This window comes from Engystomops pustulosus, chromosome 11 (assembly GCF_040894005.1).
Source record: "Engystomops pustulosus chromosome 11, aEngPut4.maternal, whole genome shotgun sequence".
NCBI classification, from domain to species: domain Eukaryota; kingdom Metazoa; phylum Chordata; class Amphibia; order Anura; family Leptodactylidae; genus Engystomops; species Engystomops pustulosus.
This window is the reverse complement of record NC_092421.1, coordinates 79,409,934-79,430,192: the sequence shown is the minus strand read 5'-3', so window position 1 is coordinate 79,430,192 and position 20,259 is coordinate 79,409,934. Positions and strand designations below refer to the sequence as shown.

Here is a 20,259-nt window from a genome sequence, read left to right as displayed (position 1 = left end):
GCCTGGGCTTGGAGAAGGAGAGGTAGAGGGCCTGGGCTTGGAGAAGGAGAGGTAGAGGGCCTGGGCTTGGAGAAGGAGAGGTAGAGGGCCTGGGCTTGGAGAAGGAGAGGTAGAGGGCCTGGGCTTGGAGAAGGAGAGGTAGAGGGCCTGGGCTTGGAGAAGGAGAGGTAGAGGGCCTGGGCTTGGAGAAGGAGAGGTAGAGGGCCTGGGCTTGGAGAAGGAGAGGTAGAGGGCCTGGGCTTGGAGAAGGAGAGGTAGAGGGCCTGGGCTTGGAGAAGGAGAGGTAGAGGGCCTGGGCTTGGAGAAGGAGAGGTAGAGGGCCTGGGCTTGGAGAAGGAGAGGTAGAGGGCCTGGGCTTGGAGAAGGAGAGGTAGAGGGCCTGGGCTTGGAGAAGGAGAGGTAGAGGGCCTGGGCTTGGAGAAGGAGAGGTAGAGGGCCTGGGCTTGGAGAAGGAGAGGTAGAGGGCCTGGGCTTGGAGAAGGAGAGGTAGAGGGCCTGGGCTTGGAGAAGGAGAGGTAGAGGGCCTGGGCTTGGAGAAGGAGAGGTAGAGGGCCTGGGCTTGGAGAAGGAGAGGTAGAGGGCCTGGGCTTGGAGAAGGAGAGGTAGAGGGCCTGGGCTTGGAGAAGGAGAGGTAGAGGGCCTGGGCTTGGAGAAGGAGAGGTAGAGGGCCTGGGCTTGGAGAAGGAGAGGTAGAGGGCCTGGGCTTGGAGAAGGAGAGGTAGAGGGCCTGGGCTTGGAGAAGGAGAGGTAGAGGGCCTGGGCTTGGAGAAGGAGAGGTAGAGGGCCTGGGCTTGGAGAAGGAGAGGTAGAGGGCCTGGGCTTGGAGAAGGAGAGGTAGAGGGCCTGGGCTTGGAGAAGGAGAGGTAGAGGGCCTGGGCTTGGAGAAGGAGAGGTAGAGGGCCTGGGCTTGGAGAAGGAGAGGTAGAGGGCCTGGGCTTGGAGAAGGAGAGGTAGAGGGCCTGGGCTTGGAGAAGGAGAGGTAGAGGGCCTGGGCTTGGAGAAGGAGAGGTAGAGGGCCTGGGCTTGGAGAAGGAGAGGTAGAGGGCCTGGGCTTGGAGAAGGAGAGGTAGAGGGCCTGGGCTTGGAGAAGGAGAGGTAGAGGGCCTGGGCTTGGAGAAGGAGAGGTAGAGGGCCTGGGCTTGGAGAAGGAGAGGTAGAGGGCCTGGGCTTGGAGAAGGAGAGGTAGAGGGCCTGGGCTTGGAGAAGGAGAGGTAGAGGGCCTGGGCTTGGAGAAGGAGAGGTAGAGGGCCTGGGCTTGGAGAAGGAGAGGTAGAGGGCCTGGGCTTGGAGAAGGAGAGGTAGAGGGCCTGGGCTTGGAGAAGGAGAGGTAGAGGGCCTGGGCTTGGAGAAGGAGAGGTAGAGGGCCTGGGCTTGGAGAAGGAGAGGTAGAGGGCCTGGGCTTGGAGAAGGAGAGGTAGAGGGCCTGGGCTTGGAGAAGGAGAGGTAGAGGGCCTGGGCTTGGAGAAGGAGAGGTAGAGGGCCTGGGCTTGGAGAAGGAGAGGTAGAGGGCCTGGGCTTGGAGAAGGAGAGGTAGAGGGCCTGGGCTTGGAGAAGGAGAGGTAGAGGGCCTGGGCTTGGAGAAGGAGAGGTAGAGGGCCTGGGCTTGGAGAAGGAGAGGTAGAGGGCCTGGGCTTGGAGAAGGAGAGGTAGAGGGCCTGGGCTTGGAGAAGGAGAGGTAGAGGGCCTGGGCTTGGAGAAGGAGAGGTAGAGGGCCTGGGCTTGGAGAAGGAGAGGTAGAGGGCCTGGGCTTGGAGAAGGAGAGGTAGAGGGCCTGGGCTTGGAGAAGGAGAGGTAGAGGGCCTGGGCTTGGAGAAGGTAGAGGTAGAGGGCCTGGGCTTGGAGAGGTAGAGGTAGAGGGCCTGGGCTTGGAGAGGTAGAGGTAGAGGGCCTGGGCTTGGAGAGGTAGAGGTAGAGGGCCTGGGCTTGGAGAGGTAGAGGTAGAGGGCCTGGGCTTGGAGAGGTAGAGGGCCTGGGCTTGGAGAGGTAGAGGGCCTGGGCTTGGAGAGGTAGAGGGCCTGGGCTTGGAGAGGTAGAGGGCCTGGGCTTGGAGAGGTAGAGGGCCTGGGCTTGGAGAGGTAGAGGGCCTGGGCTTGGAGAGGTAGAGGGCCTGGGCTTGGAGAGGTAGAGGGCCTGGGCTTGGAGAAGGAGAGGGCCTGGGCTTGGAGAAGGAGAGGGCCTGGGCTTGGAGAAGGAGAGGGCCTGGGCTTGGAGAAGGAGAGGGCCTGGGCTTGGAGAAGGAGAGGGCCTGGGCTTGGAGAAGGAGAGGTAGAGGGCCTGGGCTTGGAGAAGGAGAAGGAGAGGTAGAGGGCCTGGGCTTGGAGAAGGAGAAGGAGAGGTAGAGGGCCTGGGCTTGGAGAAGGAGAAGGAGAGGTAGAGGGCCTGGGCTTGGAGAAGGAGAAGGAGAGGTAGAGGGCCTGGGCTTGGAGAAGGAGAGGTAGAGCTATGCCACCCCATGTACACAAGCTATTCCACATACTGTAAACTTCATAATTCTTTGGTCTTTCTATAAGTAGTTCTGTTTGCAGGTTTGATAAGGGGATCTTTTACTTGGTGGAAGGAACTACCGTATATGTAGCCAGGGAGGTGTAGACTCTCTGTGGAATCCCCGTTGAAACTACAGGCAGTCCCCGGGTTACATACAAGATAGGGTCCGGAGGTTTGTTCTTAAGTTGAATTTGTATGTAAGTCGGAACTGTATATTTTATAATTGTAGATCCAAACAAAAAAAATGTTTTGCCCCAGTGACAATCAGAGTTTAAACATTTTTTGCTGTAATGTGAACAAGGATGATTAATAAAGCTTCATTACAGACTCCTTACAGCTGATCATTACAGTCTGGGACTATAGTAACATCCAGAGAGGTCACCAGAGGTCAGAGGGGTCTGTCTGTAACTATGGATTGTCTGTAAGTCAGGTGTCCTTAAGTAAGGAACCGCCTGTATAGCGTTATAGTCGGGGGGAATGTAACCTCAGATCCCATCGCCAAACATGATATTGAAGAGAACAGTTATTTGGCTGATTGCTGTAAATGTTTTGGGCAGGGAGTTAGAGGTCTCCTTATGGAGAGCAGGCATTTGGGGATTTGGCTAAACCAGTTCCCTACACTGTACTGATGAGATGCAATGAAAAGGAAACTGTGTTGTCTACAGCTGGAAGTCTGTTCCTCCTGGAGTAGATATACTGGTTTGGCTTTAGTCATGCATCATGGCATTAGGCTTCCTGAAAGTCATGCTTGATGATGAGGGGACTGCCCGAGCAGCAAAAGAGGCAATGTTTCCCTGTCCCATCCTGGAAAACGTATTTACATTTTGCTGTAAGTGTGGTGCAAGGAATTACAATATATTCAACCGCTCGGGGAATGGCACGTGGCCGGGATCATTGCTTTTACAGTAACCAGCCAAGGCCATCCTGTTCCCCAAAACTATGTGCAAAACTCACTGGTGGTGGGTAACGCCGGGGGGGCCTGTAACGCCGGGGGGCCTGTAACGCTGGGGGCCGGTTGCATTGTTGGTCTCTTGGCAATTTTTACCCAGTTGCAAACTTTTAGATGACCCGTTTTGTTGTACCAGGGATGCGGTAACGTGTCATGTGACCATGGAGAGGACACGGTGATATTCCTAGTTCTCGGGAGGGGGGGGGGCGGATGAGTCGGAGTGAAATCTGTGATTTGTTTATGCACATCCCTGAGATAATCATTAATCACTTGTACAATGTATGTGACGCGTTAGCGCGCGGCTCGGCGGCTGCGGAGATGTGATCGCGGCGGCTACTCTCTCACTTGTGAAATTAATATCATCTCAGTGTTTTGTCATTAGGGATACATCTGCCTTTCTCTATATTAAAAGCCACTTTCATATTGTGTTTATCTTTCAGAGCAAATCATCTAGAAAAGGCTTTATCCGAACGCGGTGGAGTATTACTGACTGGTACGTTCTGGGGTCTCATTCCATGGATGTGATGGAGAAGAAGCCAATGGGGATCAGTGCGGGGATCGTACCAGATGTGTAAAGTGCACGGAAATATTCTGGATCATGGTCTTCAATCCAGAGATTGGGATTTTATCTCCATCCCGAATTTTGGAGGAACTAAAGCAAAATAATAAAAATTCCTGCTCGTTCTGTATTTAATGGAATCCAAAACCAGTGATTTGGGCCGGTGGGTTATTAAAGGGGTTGTCCGGAGTTTTAAAACATTGCTGTAATACTGGCATCAGCCATGGTCAGGAGTGCAGCCGTTTCTGGAAGACAAAGCGGCCATGTTTTTCAATCCAAGGACAACCCTTCACGTGTCCTGAATCCCCCTATAATAGTGCTGGGACCTTAACCAGGAACAATTCTCATCCTTGGTAGGAGATTGGATCTTCTTCCGATTTTCTGGTGGTTTGAATTTCAGCCGGACAGGGAAATTCAGGACATTAAAGCCCCGTCCCTGTATGTGTGTATGTGTATGGGTGTATCAGTGGTGTGCAGTTCCTTCTTAGTCTGATAATGTCCGTGCCAATTGGACGCTTCTGGACCATGGTGAAACACGCCCCCTAGTGGCAGCTAATGGTACTTTCTCGGAGGAGCTATGAATGAACTGCATAAGAGAAGATGATCCTAAATGATCCATATGGGCCTACAGTTACATACCTTCTAACCATAGGTCACCAAATGAGATATATATATATAGCAAATATCACCAAGTACAGCTACACATTCTCTGTTTTATACATTATTTCATTTTCACCTAAAATGTTTTGTACCCTTGTAGTCCTGGCCTGTAGACGGCTGCTGTCAGATATGGGACATCATAGATGGAGCTTAAAGGGGTTTTCGGGCTTGTGCTATTATTGACCTAAACCATATGGTGATGGTGATCCTATAGCACGTGTGCCAGCGGAGGCGATCAGAGCCATCTGTGTGGGCACCGGCCGTCACCCCGGCACAGAGTTGGTGAAGCCGGTTCAGTGACTCGTGCCCTCCTCCTGTGTAGCCCCGGATGTGCTGAGCTCAGCGCTATTTAAGGCAACGCTACCTTGGCCTACAGGCGTGCGGACTGGTGGATTATCATTGGAGCTCCTACCCTGTGATAATTCCTATTCAGGGGACTGTGAAGGGGGGGGCACTATTACACCTCATTCATTCACCTCCAGTATTGGTGTCCTGAGGCTGTGGCAGAGCAGAGAGAAAAGAAGCTGCTGATTAAATTGCTGTTTTCAGCACTTTATGATAAATAAGTGGGTCACTTCTGTGAGTTCAGGTACTCGGCCTCTAGAAGAAATCGCCATCACTGCTATATGCTATAATCCTGGTGTATACGGCTACATCACTGCTATATACTATAATAGGGGTGAACCAAGCCTGTCTGCTGCCCGGGGTGAGCCATAGAAAGACGCCCCCTCCTCCCACATATAAGTAATATATCAAATACAGCGTACTTCCATGTAGTGTAAAATGCATACAGCGTGCCGGCATGTAGTATAAAATGCATACAGCGTGCCGGCATGTAGTATAAAATGCATACAGCGTGCCGGCATGTAGTATAAAATGCATACAGCGTGCCGGCATGTAGTATAAAATGCATACAGCGTGCCGCCATGTAGTGTAAAATGCATACAGCGTGCCGCCATGTAGTGTAAAACTGAAACCCTGATAAATATCACCAATGCTGCATAAACATGCAGCATATATATACACACACATACAGTATGTACAACATCTACACACATATTGAGTATACATACAGCAAATACACACACACTCCGTATTCAGATTATACATATATACAAACTTATATACATACATTTATATATATACCCATCTATACATACATACACATAAATACATACCTATACTTATATACATACACATAAATACATACCTATACTTATATACATACACATAAAGGTACCTTATTTTTTCTTTTTTACGGCCCTGGCTGTTCGGCCTTTATCTCCAGCGGAGGGATGTGGACCAGAGTCGGGGGGATCCTACCTGGGAGGAGTGGGGTACCAAAGTCGGGGGAGGAGGAGACCGTAGCCAGGTAGGGAAGGGGGAGGAAGCCGCAGCCAGGAGTGGAGGGAAGTGGGGGAACCCGGAGTGGACAGGTGGGGCTGCGGATGGTTATGGCGCTGCGCAGGGTGGGATGGTGGATGTGCCAGCCGGCTGTCGGGCTGGGAAGTGCCGGCCAGCAGGAGGGTGATGCCATGTACATGTGCCAGGAGGCGGGTGGAGAACGTGCCGCCCGGCAGGACGTAACGGTCCAGTGCCGGCAGCCATATACATATACACACTAGAGCAAGGCAGGCATGTACATGTGCCGGGGTGGGCAGAGGATGTAGCACCCGGCGGGAAGCACGGGGCAGTGCCGGCAAGCCGATACATGTGTCGGGGGGGCGGGCAGAGGATGTGCCGGCGGGATGTCAGGGGGAAGTGTCGGCCGGCAGGCCGGTACATGTGCCGGAGAGTGGGCAGGGGATGTGCCGGCGCACTGGAGCATGTGGTGGGTGGGAGCCCGATGCCGCCCCCTCGTCCAGCAGGAGGCGCGCCGCCTGAGGCGAGAGTCTAAACTTGCCTCATGGCAGTTGCGCCCCTGGCTATATTGCCAGCATCCATTCTCCTTTATATTAGAGTTGGCGTCGCCTCCGTACGGAGCAATGAATGGACTTTCCCAATTTATCTCATAAACTTCTGAATTAATGTCTTTATTTTCTGTCCCTCCTTTTGTGCAGATAATATTTTTGACACTAATTATAGTGAATCCTGAGTGACCTCCTTGTTCCTTTTCCTCAGTGCCTTTGATTTAGTGAACATTCACCTTTTCCATGACGCTTCCAATCTAATTGCTTGGGAATCGAGTCCGTCCAGTTACTCAGGGATCCGGCACAAGGCTCTGACTTATGTCCTCAATAGGTAAGTCCAATGGAGCTTTATCCTATGTATCTATACTGTAGCTTTATCCTATGTATCTATACTGTAGCTTTATCCTATGTATCTATACTGTAGCTTTATCCTATGTATCTATACTGTAGCTTTATCCTATGTATCTATACTGTAGCTTTATCCTATGTATCTATACTGTAGCTTTATCCTATGTATGTATCTATACTGTAGCTTTATCCTATGTATCTATACTGTAGCTTTATCCTATGTATCTATACTGTAGCTTTAGTGTCTTGTTCAGCATTCAGGGACCCCAATTATTTAGTGTCTAGTACATTATTCAGGGACCCCCAATTGTTTAGTGTCTAGTACATTATTCAGGGACCCCAATTGTTTAGTGTCTAGTACATTATTCAGGGACCCCCAATTATTTAGTGTCTTGTGCAGTATTCAGGGACCCCAATTGTTTAGTGTCTTGTTCAGCATTCAGGGACCCCAATTATTTAGTGTCTTGTTCAGCATTCAGGGACCCCAATTATTTAGTGTCTTGTTCAGCATTCAGGGACCCCAATTATTTAGTGTCTTGTTCAGCATTCAGGGACCCCAATTATTTAGTGTCTAGTACATTATTCAGGGACCCCCAATTATTTAGTGTCTTGTGCAGTATTCAGGACCCCCAATTATTTAGTGTCTAGTACATTATTCAGGGACCCCCAATTATTTAGTGTCTTGTGCAGTATTCAGGGACCCCCAATTATTTAGTGTCTTGTGCAGTATTCAGGGACCCCCAATTATTTAGTGTCTTGTGCAGTATTCAGGACCCCCAATTATTTAGTGTCTAGTACATTATTCAGGGACCCCCAATTATTTAGTCTCTTGTGCAGTATTCAGGGACCCCAATTATTTAGTGTCTTGTACAGTATTCAGGGACCCCAATTATTTAGTGTCTTGTGCAGTATTCAGGACCCCCAATTATTTAGTGTTTTGTTCAGCATTCAGGGACCTCCAATTATTTAGTGTCTTGTGCAGTATTCAGGACCCCCAATTATTTAGTGTCTTGTTCAGCATTCAGGGACCTCCAATTATTTAGTGTCTTGTACAGTATTCAGGGACCCCAATTATTTAGTGTCTTGTACAGTATTCAGGGACCCCAATTATTTAGTGTCTTGTACAGTATTCAGGGACCTCCAATTATTTAGTGTCTTGTTCAGCATTCAGGACCCCCAATTATTTAGTGTCTTGTTCAGCATTCAGGGACCTCCAATTATTTAGTGTCTTGTACAGTATTCAGGGACCCCAATTATTTAGTGTCTTGTTCAGCATTCAGGGACCCCAATTATTTAGTGTCTTGTGCAGTATTCAGAGACCCCAATTATTTAATGTCTTGTACAGTATTCAGGGACCCCAATTATTTAGTGTCTTGTACAGTATTCAGGACCCCCAATTATTTAGTGTCTTGTGCAGTATTCAGGGACCCCAATTATTTAGTGTCTTGTGCAGCATTCAGGGACCCCAATTATTTAGTGTCTTGTGCAGTATTCATGGACCCCAATTATTTAGTGTCTTGTACAGTATTCAGGGACCCCCAATTATTTAGTGTCTTGTGCAGCATTCAGGGACCCCAATTATTTAGTGTATTGTGCAGTATTCAGGGACCCCAATTATTTAGTGTCTTGTGCAGTATTCAGGGACCCCAATTATTTAGTGTCTTGTGCAGTATTCAGGGACCCCAGTTATTTAGTGTCTTGTGCAGCATTCAGGGACCCCAATTATTTAGTGTCTTGTACAGTACTCAGGGACCCCAGTTATTTAGTGTCTTGTGCAGTATTCAGGGACCCCAGTTATTTAGTGTCTTGTACAGTATTCAGGGACCCCAATTATTTAGTGTCTTGTTCAGCATTCAGGGACCCCCAATTATTTAGTGTCTTGTTCAGCATTCAGGGACCCCAATTATTTAGTGTCTTGTGCAGTATTCAGGGACCCCAATTATTTAGTGTCTTGTGCAGTATTCAGGGACCCCAATTATTTAGTGTCTTGTGCAGTATTCAGGGACCCCAATTATTTAGTGTCTTGTGCAGTATTCAGGGACCCCCAATTATTTAGTGTTTTGTTCAGCATTCAGGGACCCCAATTATTTAGTGTCTTGTGCAGTATTCAGGGACCCCAATTATTTAGTGTCTTGTACAGTATTCAGGGACCCCAATTATTTAGTGTCTTGTGCAGTATTCAGGGACCCCAATTATTTAGTGTCTTGTGCAGTATTCAGGGACCTCCAATTGTTAAACTCTAACGAGCCTTAAAATCTGATGAGTTTTCCAAAAATGTGGAAAACTCTTTAATAAGTTTACAATATTTCAATCAATGTTTGTATCTTATTTTTTTTGGATGTTTTTGGTTTTATGTAAAATATTTTTATTTCTGTTGGAGATTTTCTTCCTTGATGTGCGTTGCCCAGTATCTCATCAGTTCAGGGGTCCGGCAGCTCTTGGTTTTTCCCCTAATAATTGATGTTACTTTGGTGTAAGATTGAGGCTGAGGATCTGGTGGTCGCAGGACGTTTCTCCCTGGTGGAGGGGTCAGTGCGCGGCGGCGGCGGCGGCCATACTTGTGCTCGTTCAGCTGTCTAATCCATGTTAGAGATCCCAGAAGTTCTTCCCATCCCTGGACAATATGATGGAATACTGATGATTCAGGCGAGTCGACCATAAATTATACTATCTGCGCCTCAGCGCGGAGGACAATGAGAGAAACAAACGTCTTTTCTCCCGGTGCCATTTCTTTGTCATTATCCGTGCTGTGTTATACATCGGGGCAGAGACAATGGCTCCTTATCCCATTCACCCCACGGAGGCCTCGCTGACACTGGGGCTTTTCATACTGTTTGTTTTGAACAAAGGTTGCCTGTAGGACACATTCACACTTTTTGTGTTTGTGTCTGAGCTTCCTGTTTAAAAGTTGGGGCTGGACTGTGAGGTCACACAGCGGGGAGGGGCCGGGAAAACGTGGAGGAATGTCACCAAAAACACGTAATCGCCATTGGTTCTCGGGACTCGTTATATCCTGAACTAATAAGAAAGAATTGTTATTTTTTTTGTTTTCTATTTTGATACATTCCAGGAAGTCCATTCCCTGCACGCTCCATACACCTCCGGTATACAGGCACAATCCCAGTGTATTATCGCTCAGTTATGCCTCATCTTGTCCCTATATGTCCCCAGTATATGGAAAGCTCTGCAGACTGCGACCGTCCTATAGAAATAAAGATTTATGAAAACGAGGTGAAAAGTGACCTTTGACCTCTTCCTGTTCTGTATATGGGAATATTTCATAGAAGAGACCCCACTACCAGCAGTCCCCATGTTACGTGCCAGACGGGCACAGAGGTCGCTTTGTATTTGGGGACTGTCTGTACTACATGTTTGCAGGGGTTATACATAACCGCAGACCATGGACGATGCACCACATGTGAAATGCATCAAAAACTTTTACAGCTTTGCCAAAAACTTGCAAAAATATCGCGATGTCCTACTTGAACCCATTGTGTATATGTCGGAGGGGCTCGGATTGTGCACATTGTGACGTCCCCCTTTGTATAATTGTCTCTTTCAGGCTATAAGTCGCGTCGTTTAATACTAAATGCAGGTGAAGCTTCGAGTTTTGTGATGTTAATTTTCTCCATTGTCCTTTCTTTCCTGTGGCCGTCATATTTGTTACTGTAAATCAGTCATCGGGGGGGGGGGGGGGGGAGCCCAAAGTCTTCAATGTCTTCAATGTCTTGTCACCTGCCGCTTCATTAAACTAATTTTGTGTGCGGAGACCTCCCACGATGGCCTGGAGGAGAGGGCGGGAAGGTGACAGTGGTTTTTAGTCTTCAGTTTGGTTCAGTGATGTCGGGGTATCATTAAAATGTGACATTTGCCAAGAAAGTGCCTCATCTCCTCCTTCCATGCCGGGAGGGAGAGCCCTGGATCCAAGCTTGTTCTGCCACTTGTGGAATTGCATTCACACAAACTGTGCATTTTCAGGGAGCAGCGAGCCGCAGATCCGGACCTCCAGAGTGAAATGATGGGCTGAGCAGCACAAAGGAGCAGTTCTGTAAGAGCAGTGAATAATGACTAACCCTTTTCATGGGCGCTGCTAACCTTTTGGCAGCCACCAGCGCACTCTATTCTGATCGGCTGATTGGGGTGGACAATACACTGAAGCTCACTTTGAATGAATGCTACCACCAACAGTGTCTCTATTCAAGGTTTTGGGAACCATCTTTCCCCATTGTCTCGCACCACTCCTCCAGACAGTAGGGAAGGAGAAAGTGAGAACATATATATGGGGAAAGTGCTTCTTTTCTTGCCTGTAATCCCCTCTTAAAGCTGCAAAGATCGACATTTCCAGCCGAGCAACAGGAGCCATTCAGTGTCAGATAAACACAGGGCGAGAGGTTTAAAGTCAGGCCCTTAAATCCCTTTAACTGCGCGGCCTAATAATGCAGATTTACTGCCCCTGAAAACACAAGCTGATAAGTCTTTTCCTCTTAAGACTTTAAATGGCTAAAGAGCGTTTGACTCTATAGTGCGTCTCACCGGGCAGACAAAGCCGACGATTCAGGATCCGTCTAGATGTACAGAGACGCGGCTTTCCCAGCTAAGAGAAGACTATCTGCCTCCTCCATGGCCATCCGTGCACTGGCAACAACCATGTTCATTTTTTATAAACTACATCAGATTTGGCTTCATTGAGGTTATTTCTCATCTTTTATAGGTTCCCCAGAATCCTATTTATTCCACCGTTCCCCTGGTTACTCATTGTTGCTCCGGGGAACTTCTTCTTCTACATAAGAGTCCACCTTTCCTTTTGTAATGGATAGATACAGTAATAAAAACCATAATGTCATGTATGGAGAAGGATAATGAAGTGTTGGTTATTCCGATTCTTCCCCTGCCTCTTCCATTTGCCGATCTTCTCACGGGCTTCTACCTATGAATCCAGTAACGAATCTAAACCATGACGTGCAAGGAAGTCCCCATCCATCTCCGACCTCCGAATAACAATCTCTGATCCTCACAAATATTCCTTCTTTCATAGTATCATAGTATATAAGGCTGGAAGGAGACGCAAGTCCATCAAGTCCAACCTTTAAGAATTAAATAAATGTTTTATCCCCATAACCCGTGATATTTTTTCTCTCCAGAAAGTCATCCAGGCCTCTCTTGAACATGTACATAGAGTCCGCCATAACAACCTCCTGCGGCAGAGAGTTCCATAGTCTCACTGCTCTTACAGTAGTGTCCTCTTGTCTCCTGCCATGTATCCTGCAGACTACAGTAGTAGTAGGGACAGTGCGGTGTCCTCTGGTCTCCTGCCATGTATCCTGCAGACTACAGTAGTAGTAGGGACGGTGCGGTGTCCTCTGGTCTCCTGCCATGTATCCTGCAGACTACAGTAGTAGTAGGGAAGGTGCGGTGTCCTCTGGTCTCCTGCCATGTATCCTGCAGACTACAGTAGTAGTAGGGACAGTGCGGTGTCCTCTGGTCTCCTGCCATGTATCCTGCAGACTACAGTAGTAGTAGGGAAGGTGCGGTGTCCTCTGGTCTCCTGCCATGTATCCTGCAGACTACAGTAGTAGTAGGGGACGGTGCGGTGTCCTCTGGTCTCCTGCCATGTATCCTGCAGACTACAGTAGTAGTAGGGACGGTGCGGTGTCCTCTTAGCCCCTCTGAAAAGTGAAACTCCAAAAAGCTGAGAGTTACCTGTTGATTTCACGATTTTTCTTGCTATATGTCTCCATGAGTCTATGTTTTGGTGAATTTTGGTGTTTTGGTGGATTTTTATCCTTGTTGTTTTATCGCACTTGGCTTGTGAGAATAGTTTTTTCCCAAATTTATTATGTAACATGAACTCGGCTGAGAGGTAGAGAATGGGATGATCCCTCGTCAGTGCAGTTACATGTCTGTATCACACTAAATAGGGCGGAAATGTCACATTTTGTTGACACAATAGAGTTTACTTTTTGGGATATATTACCTCTTCCCCAGCAGCTGTGTAAACGACTACAAAATACTCACCAAATAGCAATCAGGCAATCAGCCGTAGTCGTAGTGTATTCCAGCTCTCTGATTACTACCACCAGAAAAAAATGGCTCATAAGGGCTCAGTAATAGTGCAACATTTATAGGCCAGAACCATGGGGAGAATTTACTGCAAGAAAATCTGTGACTGGTGGTTTTACACCCATCGCCCCCACAATTCAGCATCAGATGAACAGGGAATGGGTCAGGAGGTAGACGGGGCCACTCTTGGTGCAGTGTACATTGGGGGCTATTTTTGTACAGGGTTCGGAAATGATTTTCTATATTAACTTTTAATTAATTTTTCCTTTTTGGAAGTGTAATCTGTGTCGAGTGACTTTGTACATCTCCCCCATCTCTCAGTCCGGGAGATGCTCCGGCTTCGTGTCATGGACGACCTCCTGATGATGATGTCAGTAGAGCGTCCTGACGACGTCCTCCGAGTCCAGGTCCGTGAAATGAGATTTCGTCTTGAGGGTTTGTCGCGGCCCCTGTTGTCTTTTGGCCATTCTGACCGCTCTAGTTCAACAGAAACATTTTTACATTGCAACTGTGAAATCCGGGCATAAAGCAGCCCATTGTGCCCCTCATTATTTTCTCACAAATATAGTCCATTGTTGCATAGAAGAAGTTAATTTGATCAACATTGGGACATTTAACTTTTATGTCTGGTCAATAGACCTGCTTCATGCTCATTTTGGGCATTGAGAGGGAATGATTGCAGGAAAATGAATGTTACTGTTAACAATCTGAGGCAATTAGTTTCCCAGGGAGAGGAGATGTGATGCACAGGCTCCGCACAGCTATTCTTTGTGGTTTTATGGATACTCATTAGTCATCTGTCAAAGTGTCTCAAAGACCCCTCCAAGCTCTTCTCTTTCCCAGAACAAGCGGCTGAATGAGGCCGAGAGGAGCCCCTCTGGTTCCTTAGTAAAAAGTGTCTTAAAGCCCAGAAAAAAAATCTGGGTCATTAGGAGACGTCGCTGGACTAGCAAACACCTCACCTCTTCTTCTGGGGGTAAATCATGTTCTCGCTCTTTTGTAACGTTAAGGACTTGACGTTCCAGGAACCAATCAGATCTCATGTCATTCTGATCCGGAGCGGAATAAATATTCATCCTCTGAATAGAAGTCACAGTAACAACATCAGGAGGGAAATCTGCTCAGAAGAGGAACATTAAGATGTTATTTCTTTATCTACATGACGACCTATTTCTGTATAACATTGGGGGCTGAGCCCAAATATTCAAATAACATGGATATTTATATAAATGTGAGGAGGAGGAGTCACAGTTGGGGACCAATAAAGTTGAGGAGGTGGAGTCACATCTGGCAATCCGTAAATTTGATATATACATATAATATTATATATTTTTATATCATTTTAATCATTCCATGTACAGGTTTGTAAGTTTGTGTCGAGGCTGAAGAATTCTGGCAGCTCCATGAAATGTTTCCGATCCTCTCATCTGTCCATTCTCTATCAGACCATTAACGGTAACATAAGAGCGTCAGGAGATACACATCAAGTCCGGCCCCTTTGCCCATCTGGACGGGAATCTAATTGTATATTTATTTGGGCTCAGAACGACACATTAGGGGCAGGTTGGGGTTAAGGAAATTGTATAAAGTTGGGAAAATATGGAATTTTTCTAGACTTATTCTTGTGCTTAAAGAGTAGAGAAAAAGATACAAAGGTTTGACTTGATGAAGGGCCCCGAGTGGGGCACGAAACGCGTTGTCTATATCTCACGATTTTGTTTTTTTCTTGATATTAAATAGTTGAACTGCTGAAGCTATTTTAGCTTTTTTATAACTCGGGCTTGCGCCGCGGAAAGTTCCTTTCTTCTTTTTTCCTCCACCTGGGATCCACCGAGAAGTTTTTCTCTAAATACCCTGGAATTTCTGATATTCTTGTGCTTGGTCTGTGTTTGCTATTTCAGCTTTTTGATCACCAGACACAACAATCCCCAGTTGCACATGGGGGCCACTGCAGGCCCCATCCATTGTCATTGGGCTTAGCTGCAATACCAATCTCAACCTGTGAACAGGCGGGGCACTGTTTCTGCGAGTAAGGCTTGTAATCTAGTTGAGCAGATCCGGTAAAGTCCTGGTACCGTACCTGAAGGTTGGGTTTGGGTACAATACACCCGCCCCCTGGATTTAGCCCATAAATGCTGCTGGTGAAATGTAAATGATGTTGTTTTGAGGATTGTCGATCAGCAGTGAAAGGGTGGAACTTGTGACTCTAAAGAGTTAACGGCAGCGGAAAGGTTGAGCGGTTGTAACGGAAACATTGCGGCCGGTTCCGGTCCACTTAGGACCAGTTTCTAATATAGTGAAACCAATAACGGCTGCTGTGCAATCCCTTTAAGGATTCAGTCCTTCTCCTTGCATTTCCCCAGGCAGAGATTTCGGGGGGATTGTCGGACCCTGTAGAAATCGTAGCTAAACTTTCAGCTTTAGATGACAGGCAGTAATATATTTCATGGAGCCGCTCGTTAGTCATGTATCAGATAATGATCTCATTCTCTATATGTATCTGTATTGTCCTGATGTATCAATTACATTTCACTGTCACAACAAATTAATTGAATCATCATCAAAAAAAGCTTCATCCGAACCCGATGCGTTTTATCCCTTCGTTTTCTTTCTAATCAAAATGAAGGAAAATCCATAAATGCTAATCCCACATGAAATTATATGATTAGATTACAAGAAAATGAAAATGAATGAATCTCGTGGTTTTATTTCTACCCTGGAAGTGGAGCGATTTATAATGGACCTGTCAGACGCCGCTCTGAATTGCAAAGTGTTCGGCCCGAGTTAATAGAATCTTATTGGGTCTGGACCCAAGCAAAGTAAATGTGGAGATCTGTACAATGTAAATAATAAGAAAATCAAATAAGAGACGTCGTAAGTTCATGTCTAATTTATTATTATTATTATCGGTCAGAATTTACAAGATTTATAGAAGCGACAGTTGAATCAAAAATTTCAAGGATTTTGACTTATATTGGAAAATACTGTCAGAACCTCCAAATGAGAGAACATCATTTCCTGAATGTCAGGTCACTGTGTGTCCTATGTGTGAATATGTCCCAACGTGAGAATATCCAGATTCGTATTTCATAAATATTTACAAAAATGTAAATTAGATAATTGTAAAAAAAATTTCATCAATTTACGGACAAGCCCAATGTAATTGGCTCCTGACTTTCCAGTTTTCACTGACTGCAAAAATGTTGCGCTGTTCCAAAGTGTTTGAAACCCTCCGGTTGCAGATTTGTCCAAGGGAACAACAGCAGTAGCCAGAAATTTCAAGAATATTGCATCTTTACAACATCACAAATGTATTCAAGTCCCCCGAGTCAGCCCCGAAAGACAAGGACCGGATAATGCAGAGAATGTGGGTGATTGTATCCATGCTCCGGCTGAACAGGGTAAGATCTGCTCTTCTTTTAGCTTCTGATGCCCTTGATTTCTAAGAACATATGCTTTCAAAACTATGCAAATGAGCCTGAGGGGCTCCAGGCTCTATTAACATCTATAGAGAGAGAAGCCCCTCAAGTGCATTTGCATAATTTCTGAAGCCTTTGTTTTGTAAAAACAAAAGCATAAAAAGCTTAAAAGAAGAGCAGATCCTGACGAAGGGGCCACACACCAGCAGGTAAGTGTGCTTGGTTTGTTTGTAATCTATAATGCTGATGGTAGGTGTCCCACATTAATTTGCTTGTCCCGTCTGTCAGGGGATGTTTTCGCTTTTGTGAAGTCCTGGGACATCGTCATTGTTCCAAAAAAAGACTTTATGAAGATATTCAAATGAGCCGGAGCCGCTCAGTACTATGTCACCTCTCGGCTCCGCCCCTGCAGGTATATGCACCGCCCTCTCTCTGTTCATGGTGCTTGGTCCCACCCACCGTTTTGCTGATGTCACGATTGATGGGCGGGGACAGATGCAGTGAACACGGAGGGGGCGTGCATATATTAGCAGGAGCGGGTGATGTAGCCCTGAGCGGCTCCGGCTCATTTGAATATCTTTATAAAGTCTTTTTTGGAACAATGACGATGTCCCAGGACTTCATAAAAGCGAAAACATCCCCTGACAGACGGGACGTGCAAGTAAGTGTGGGACACCTACCATCAGTGACAGTGCCAGACCCCTCCGTGCCCCATACACCACGTGTTCTCCTCCATCCTCCTGTATCCTCCTCCATCGTCCTGTATACTCCTCCTCCATCCTCCTGTATACTCCTCCTCCATCCTCCTGTATACTCCTCCTCCATCCTCCTGTATACTCCTCCTCCATCCTCCTGTATACTCCTCCTCCATCCTCCTGTATACTCCTCCTCCATCCTCCTGTATACTCCTCCTCCATCCTCCTGTATACTCCTCCTCCATCCTCCTGTATACTCCTCCTCCATCCTCCTGTATACTCCTCCTCCATCCTCCTGTATACTCCTCCTCCATCCTCCTGTATCCTCCTCCTCCATCCTCCTGTATCCTCCTCCTCCATCCTCCTGTATACTCCTCCTCCATCCTCCTGTATACTCCTCCTCCATCCTCCTGTATCCTCCTCCTCCATCCTCCTGTATCCTCCTCCTCCATCCTCCTGTATCCTCCTCCTCCATCCTCCTGTATCCTCCTCCTCCATCCTCCTGTATCCTCCTCCTCCATCCTCCTGTATCCTCCTCCTCCATCCTCCTGTATACTCCTCCTCCATCCTCCTGTATACTCCTCCTCCATCCTCCGGTACCCTCCTCCTCCATCCTCCGGTACCCTCCTCCTCCATCCTCCGGTACCCTCCTCCTCCATCCTCCGGTACCCTCCTCCTCCATCCTCCGGTACCCTCCTCCTCGTGTCTGCCTCGTGTCCTCCATCCTCCTCTATCCTCCTCCTGTATCATCCTCCTCTATCCTCCTCCTGTATCCTCCTGTATCCTCCTCTATCCTCCGGTACCCTCCTCCTCGTGTCTGCCTCGTGTCCTCCTCGTGTCCTCCATCCTCCTGTATCCTCCTCCATCCTCCTCTATCCTCCTCTGTCCTCCTGTACCCTCCTCTGTCCTCCTGTATCCTCCTGTATCCTCCTCCATCCTCCTGTATCCTCCTCCATCCTCCTGTATCCTCCTCCATCCTCCTGTATCCTCCTCCATTCTCCTGTATCCTCCTCCATTCTCCTGTATCCTCCTCCATTCTCCTGTATCCTCCTCCATTCTCCTGTATCCTCCTCCATTCTCCTGTATCCTCCTCCATCCTCCTGTATCCTCCTCCATCCTCCTGTACCCTCCTCCATCCTCCTGTATCCTCCTCCTGGTGTCTGCAGCGTTGGCTTCTTCTCGTTGCCTTTCGGTTCTTTAACGGTAGTTTTGACCTGTGCGCAGAAGTTTTGGGGAAGCGGATGCTGAGTGATGGCGGCGATCCGTCAGCCGTTCATTTGTATTAATGTAAAACGCTTACAGCCGCTTTCATTTACAATAATGTTCTGGGCTGAGAAATGCCGGGCACAGGAGCGATCCCGGCATTCATCAAACCGCAGTATAACCAGGAGACCTGATGGCTCAGCACATATCTCCTTCTTGTTTGTCAGCTTAACTCCTTCAGTGCTGGAACAAGGCGCCTGCTATTTCCAGACACAATGTAATATATTGTATCTCCACATTCCACATTCTGAAGGTTTGTGCCGAAATGTATCCTCCAAATAGTTGGGATAAGTCACGGCCGTTATTTGTTCTTGTATCCATGTACGTTGCATTATGTTATTACACTAGATACAATTTTATTACTTCCTTTGCTTTATTAAAGTCTTTGGGGAAGGGAATAACCTGCGGAGCCTGATGTGTCCCAGATTTATTCAAACCGAATGGAGTAGAAAGTCTCCCAAAAGTAGCGGGAATAGTGCGGTATGAGCAGCGCTGCAGGCGGCCGGAGAGCGTATGATGGTCTGCATGAGGCCCGAGTGACTGTACAGGTTTATTTGTAACTTTGTTTACAATTATCAAGCAATTTCCCAAATATTTGTGTAAATATTCGGTCTCGGGAGAACTTTTTTTGGCTTCATAATTCATAAATTGCGTAAGATACAATATATATAAATAGGTGGACACTTTATGATGTTACATTAGTGCTTATTAAAAGTATCAGCTGCTTCATGGCTAATGATCTCTCATCAATGATGAATCTGTTCTTCTCTGTGAGGGAAGGTTTGGATCTATGACTTTCGTAGCTTAGATTAAGTTTATTAAATGGATGCATTTTTTTGCTTTTCATCTTAAATAGCTGCTGACAAGGTCATTAATTTTTCAAAATCCAACATTTTGTCTTCTATTGCAATAAAGAATGGACGTTGCATCTTAATCCAAAGTGTCTGGCGAATGCCGCAATGTAGCAAATGAATTGCCTCCCGCACCTGACACCTCCTGGGTTTAGCATCTTCACCGTTCTCACTGTTTGCTGGTTATTAATTGTCATAAGCTTTTATATCAAGACCCCCGGGAGGATTTGTGTTCTCGCTCCCGCCCAGTGATGTCATACTTGCAAATTTTGTGTTTTTTAGATTTTTTTTTTTATATATTAAAATGGTCATAAAGTTTATTTCCATCTTTCAGCCCCTTTTATTAATTCCAAAATGCGAATCCTTAATTTCATGACTTTATGGCTCTAACATTTTGGATATGGAGTTAAATAAGCTTAACATTGAGGGCAGAACCTTATAGTAGGACATCAGTGATAGTCTATGTATGGTCAGCGCCATCGGATAGAAGGTCAGGTGAGCAATGAGGCTTCTTCCTTGTGACGTCCATATGGACACTGGTACTTGAAGAACCATACTTTTTGGTAGTGGCTGGTCTGGGAATTGCAGCCTTTTACTGGGGAAGCAGTGACAAGACAATCACTCTTAATAGAGAAGGGATGTGGTTTGTGTAATGAAAGGTTATACAATTCTCCAATATATTTTCTGTCTATTACTTGTGGGTTTCTAGATCTCCTCTTACTGTCTTTCTATAAAAAAAAAAAAGCTTCCATATTTCCTTGCACTGGATAGAAATGTGTCCCTGGTCTTGTGATGGACACGCAGGTACATGAGCTCAGAGCCGTGTAATAACTACTTGTCCATCACAGGAACATGCACACATTTCTATCCAGGGACAGTAACCCCAGGGGCCGGCACTCGTGTATGATAGTGGCCATGCCCCCCGTGTCCTATCGGATACATCAAGAGGATTAGTTTTGTGTATGAACCTGCAACGAAAGTTTGCATGTTTTTCAAAATTATGCAGGTATTCTACCGCCCGCTGCGCTCCTGTACACCCGCTGCGCTCCTGTATCACCCGC

The 20,259-nt window shown here is 46.9% G+C and overlaps 1 protein-coding gene across 1 annotated transcript in view; it reads left to right on the top strand.

Moving 5' to 3' along the window:
• The window catches only part of INPP5A (inositol polyphosphate-5-phosphatase A), a 241,090-nt gene that overhangs the window by 144,181 nt on the left and 76,650 nt on the right, over positions 1–20,259 (top strand). The window contains exons 6-8 of the mRNA XM_072129441.1: positions 3,570–3,576; positions 3,729–3,926; positions 6,774–6,893. Coding sequence (XP_071985542.1) covers positions 3,570–3,576; positions 3,729–3,926; positions 6,774–6,893 — 325 coding nt within the window. The remainder of the gene's footprint in view (positions 1–3,569; positions 3,577–3,728; positions 3,927–6,773; positions 6,894–20,259) is intronic.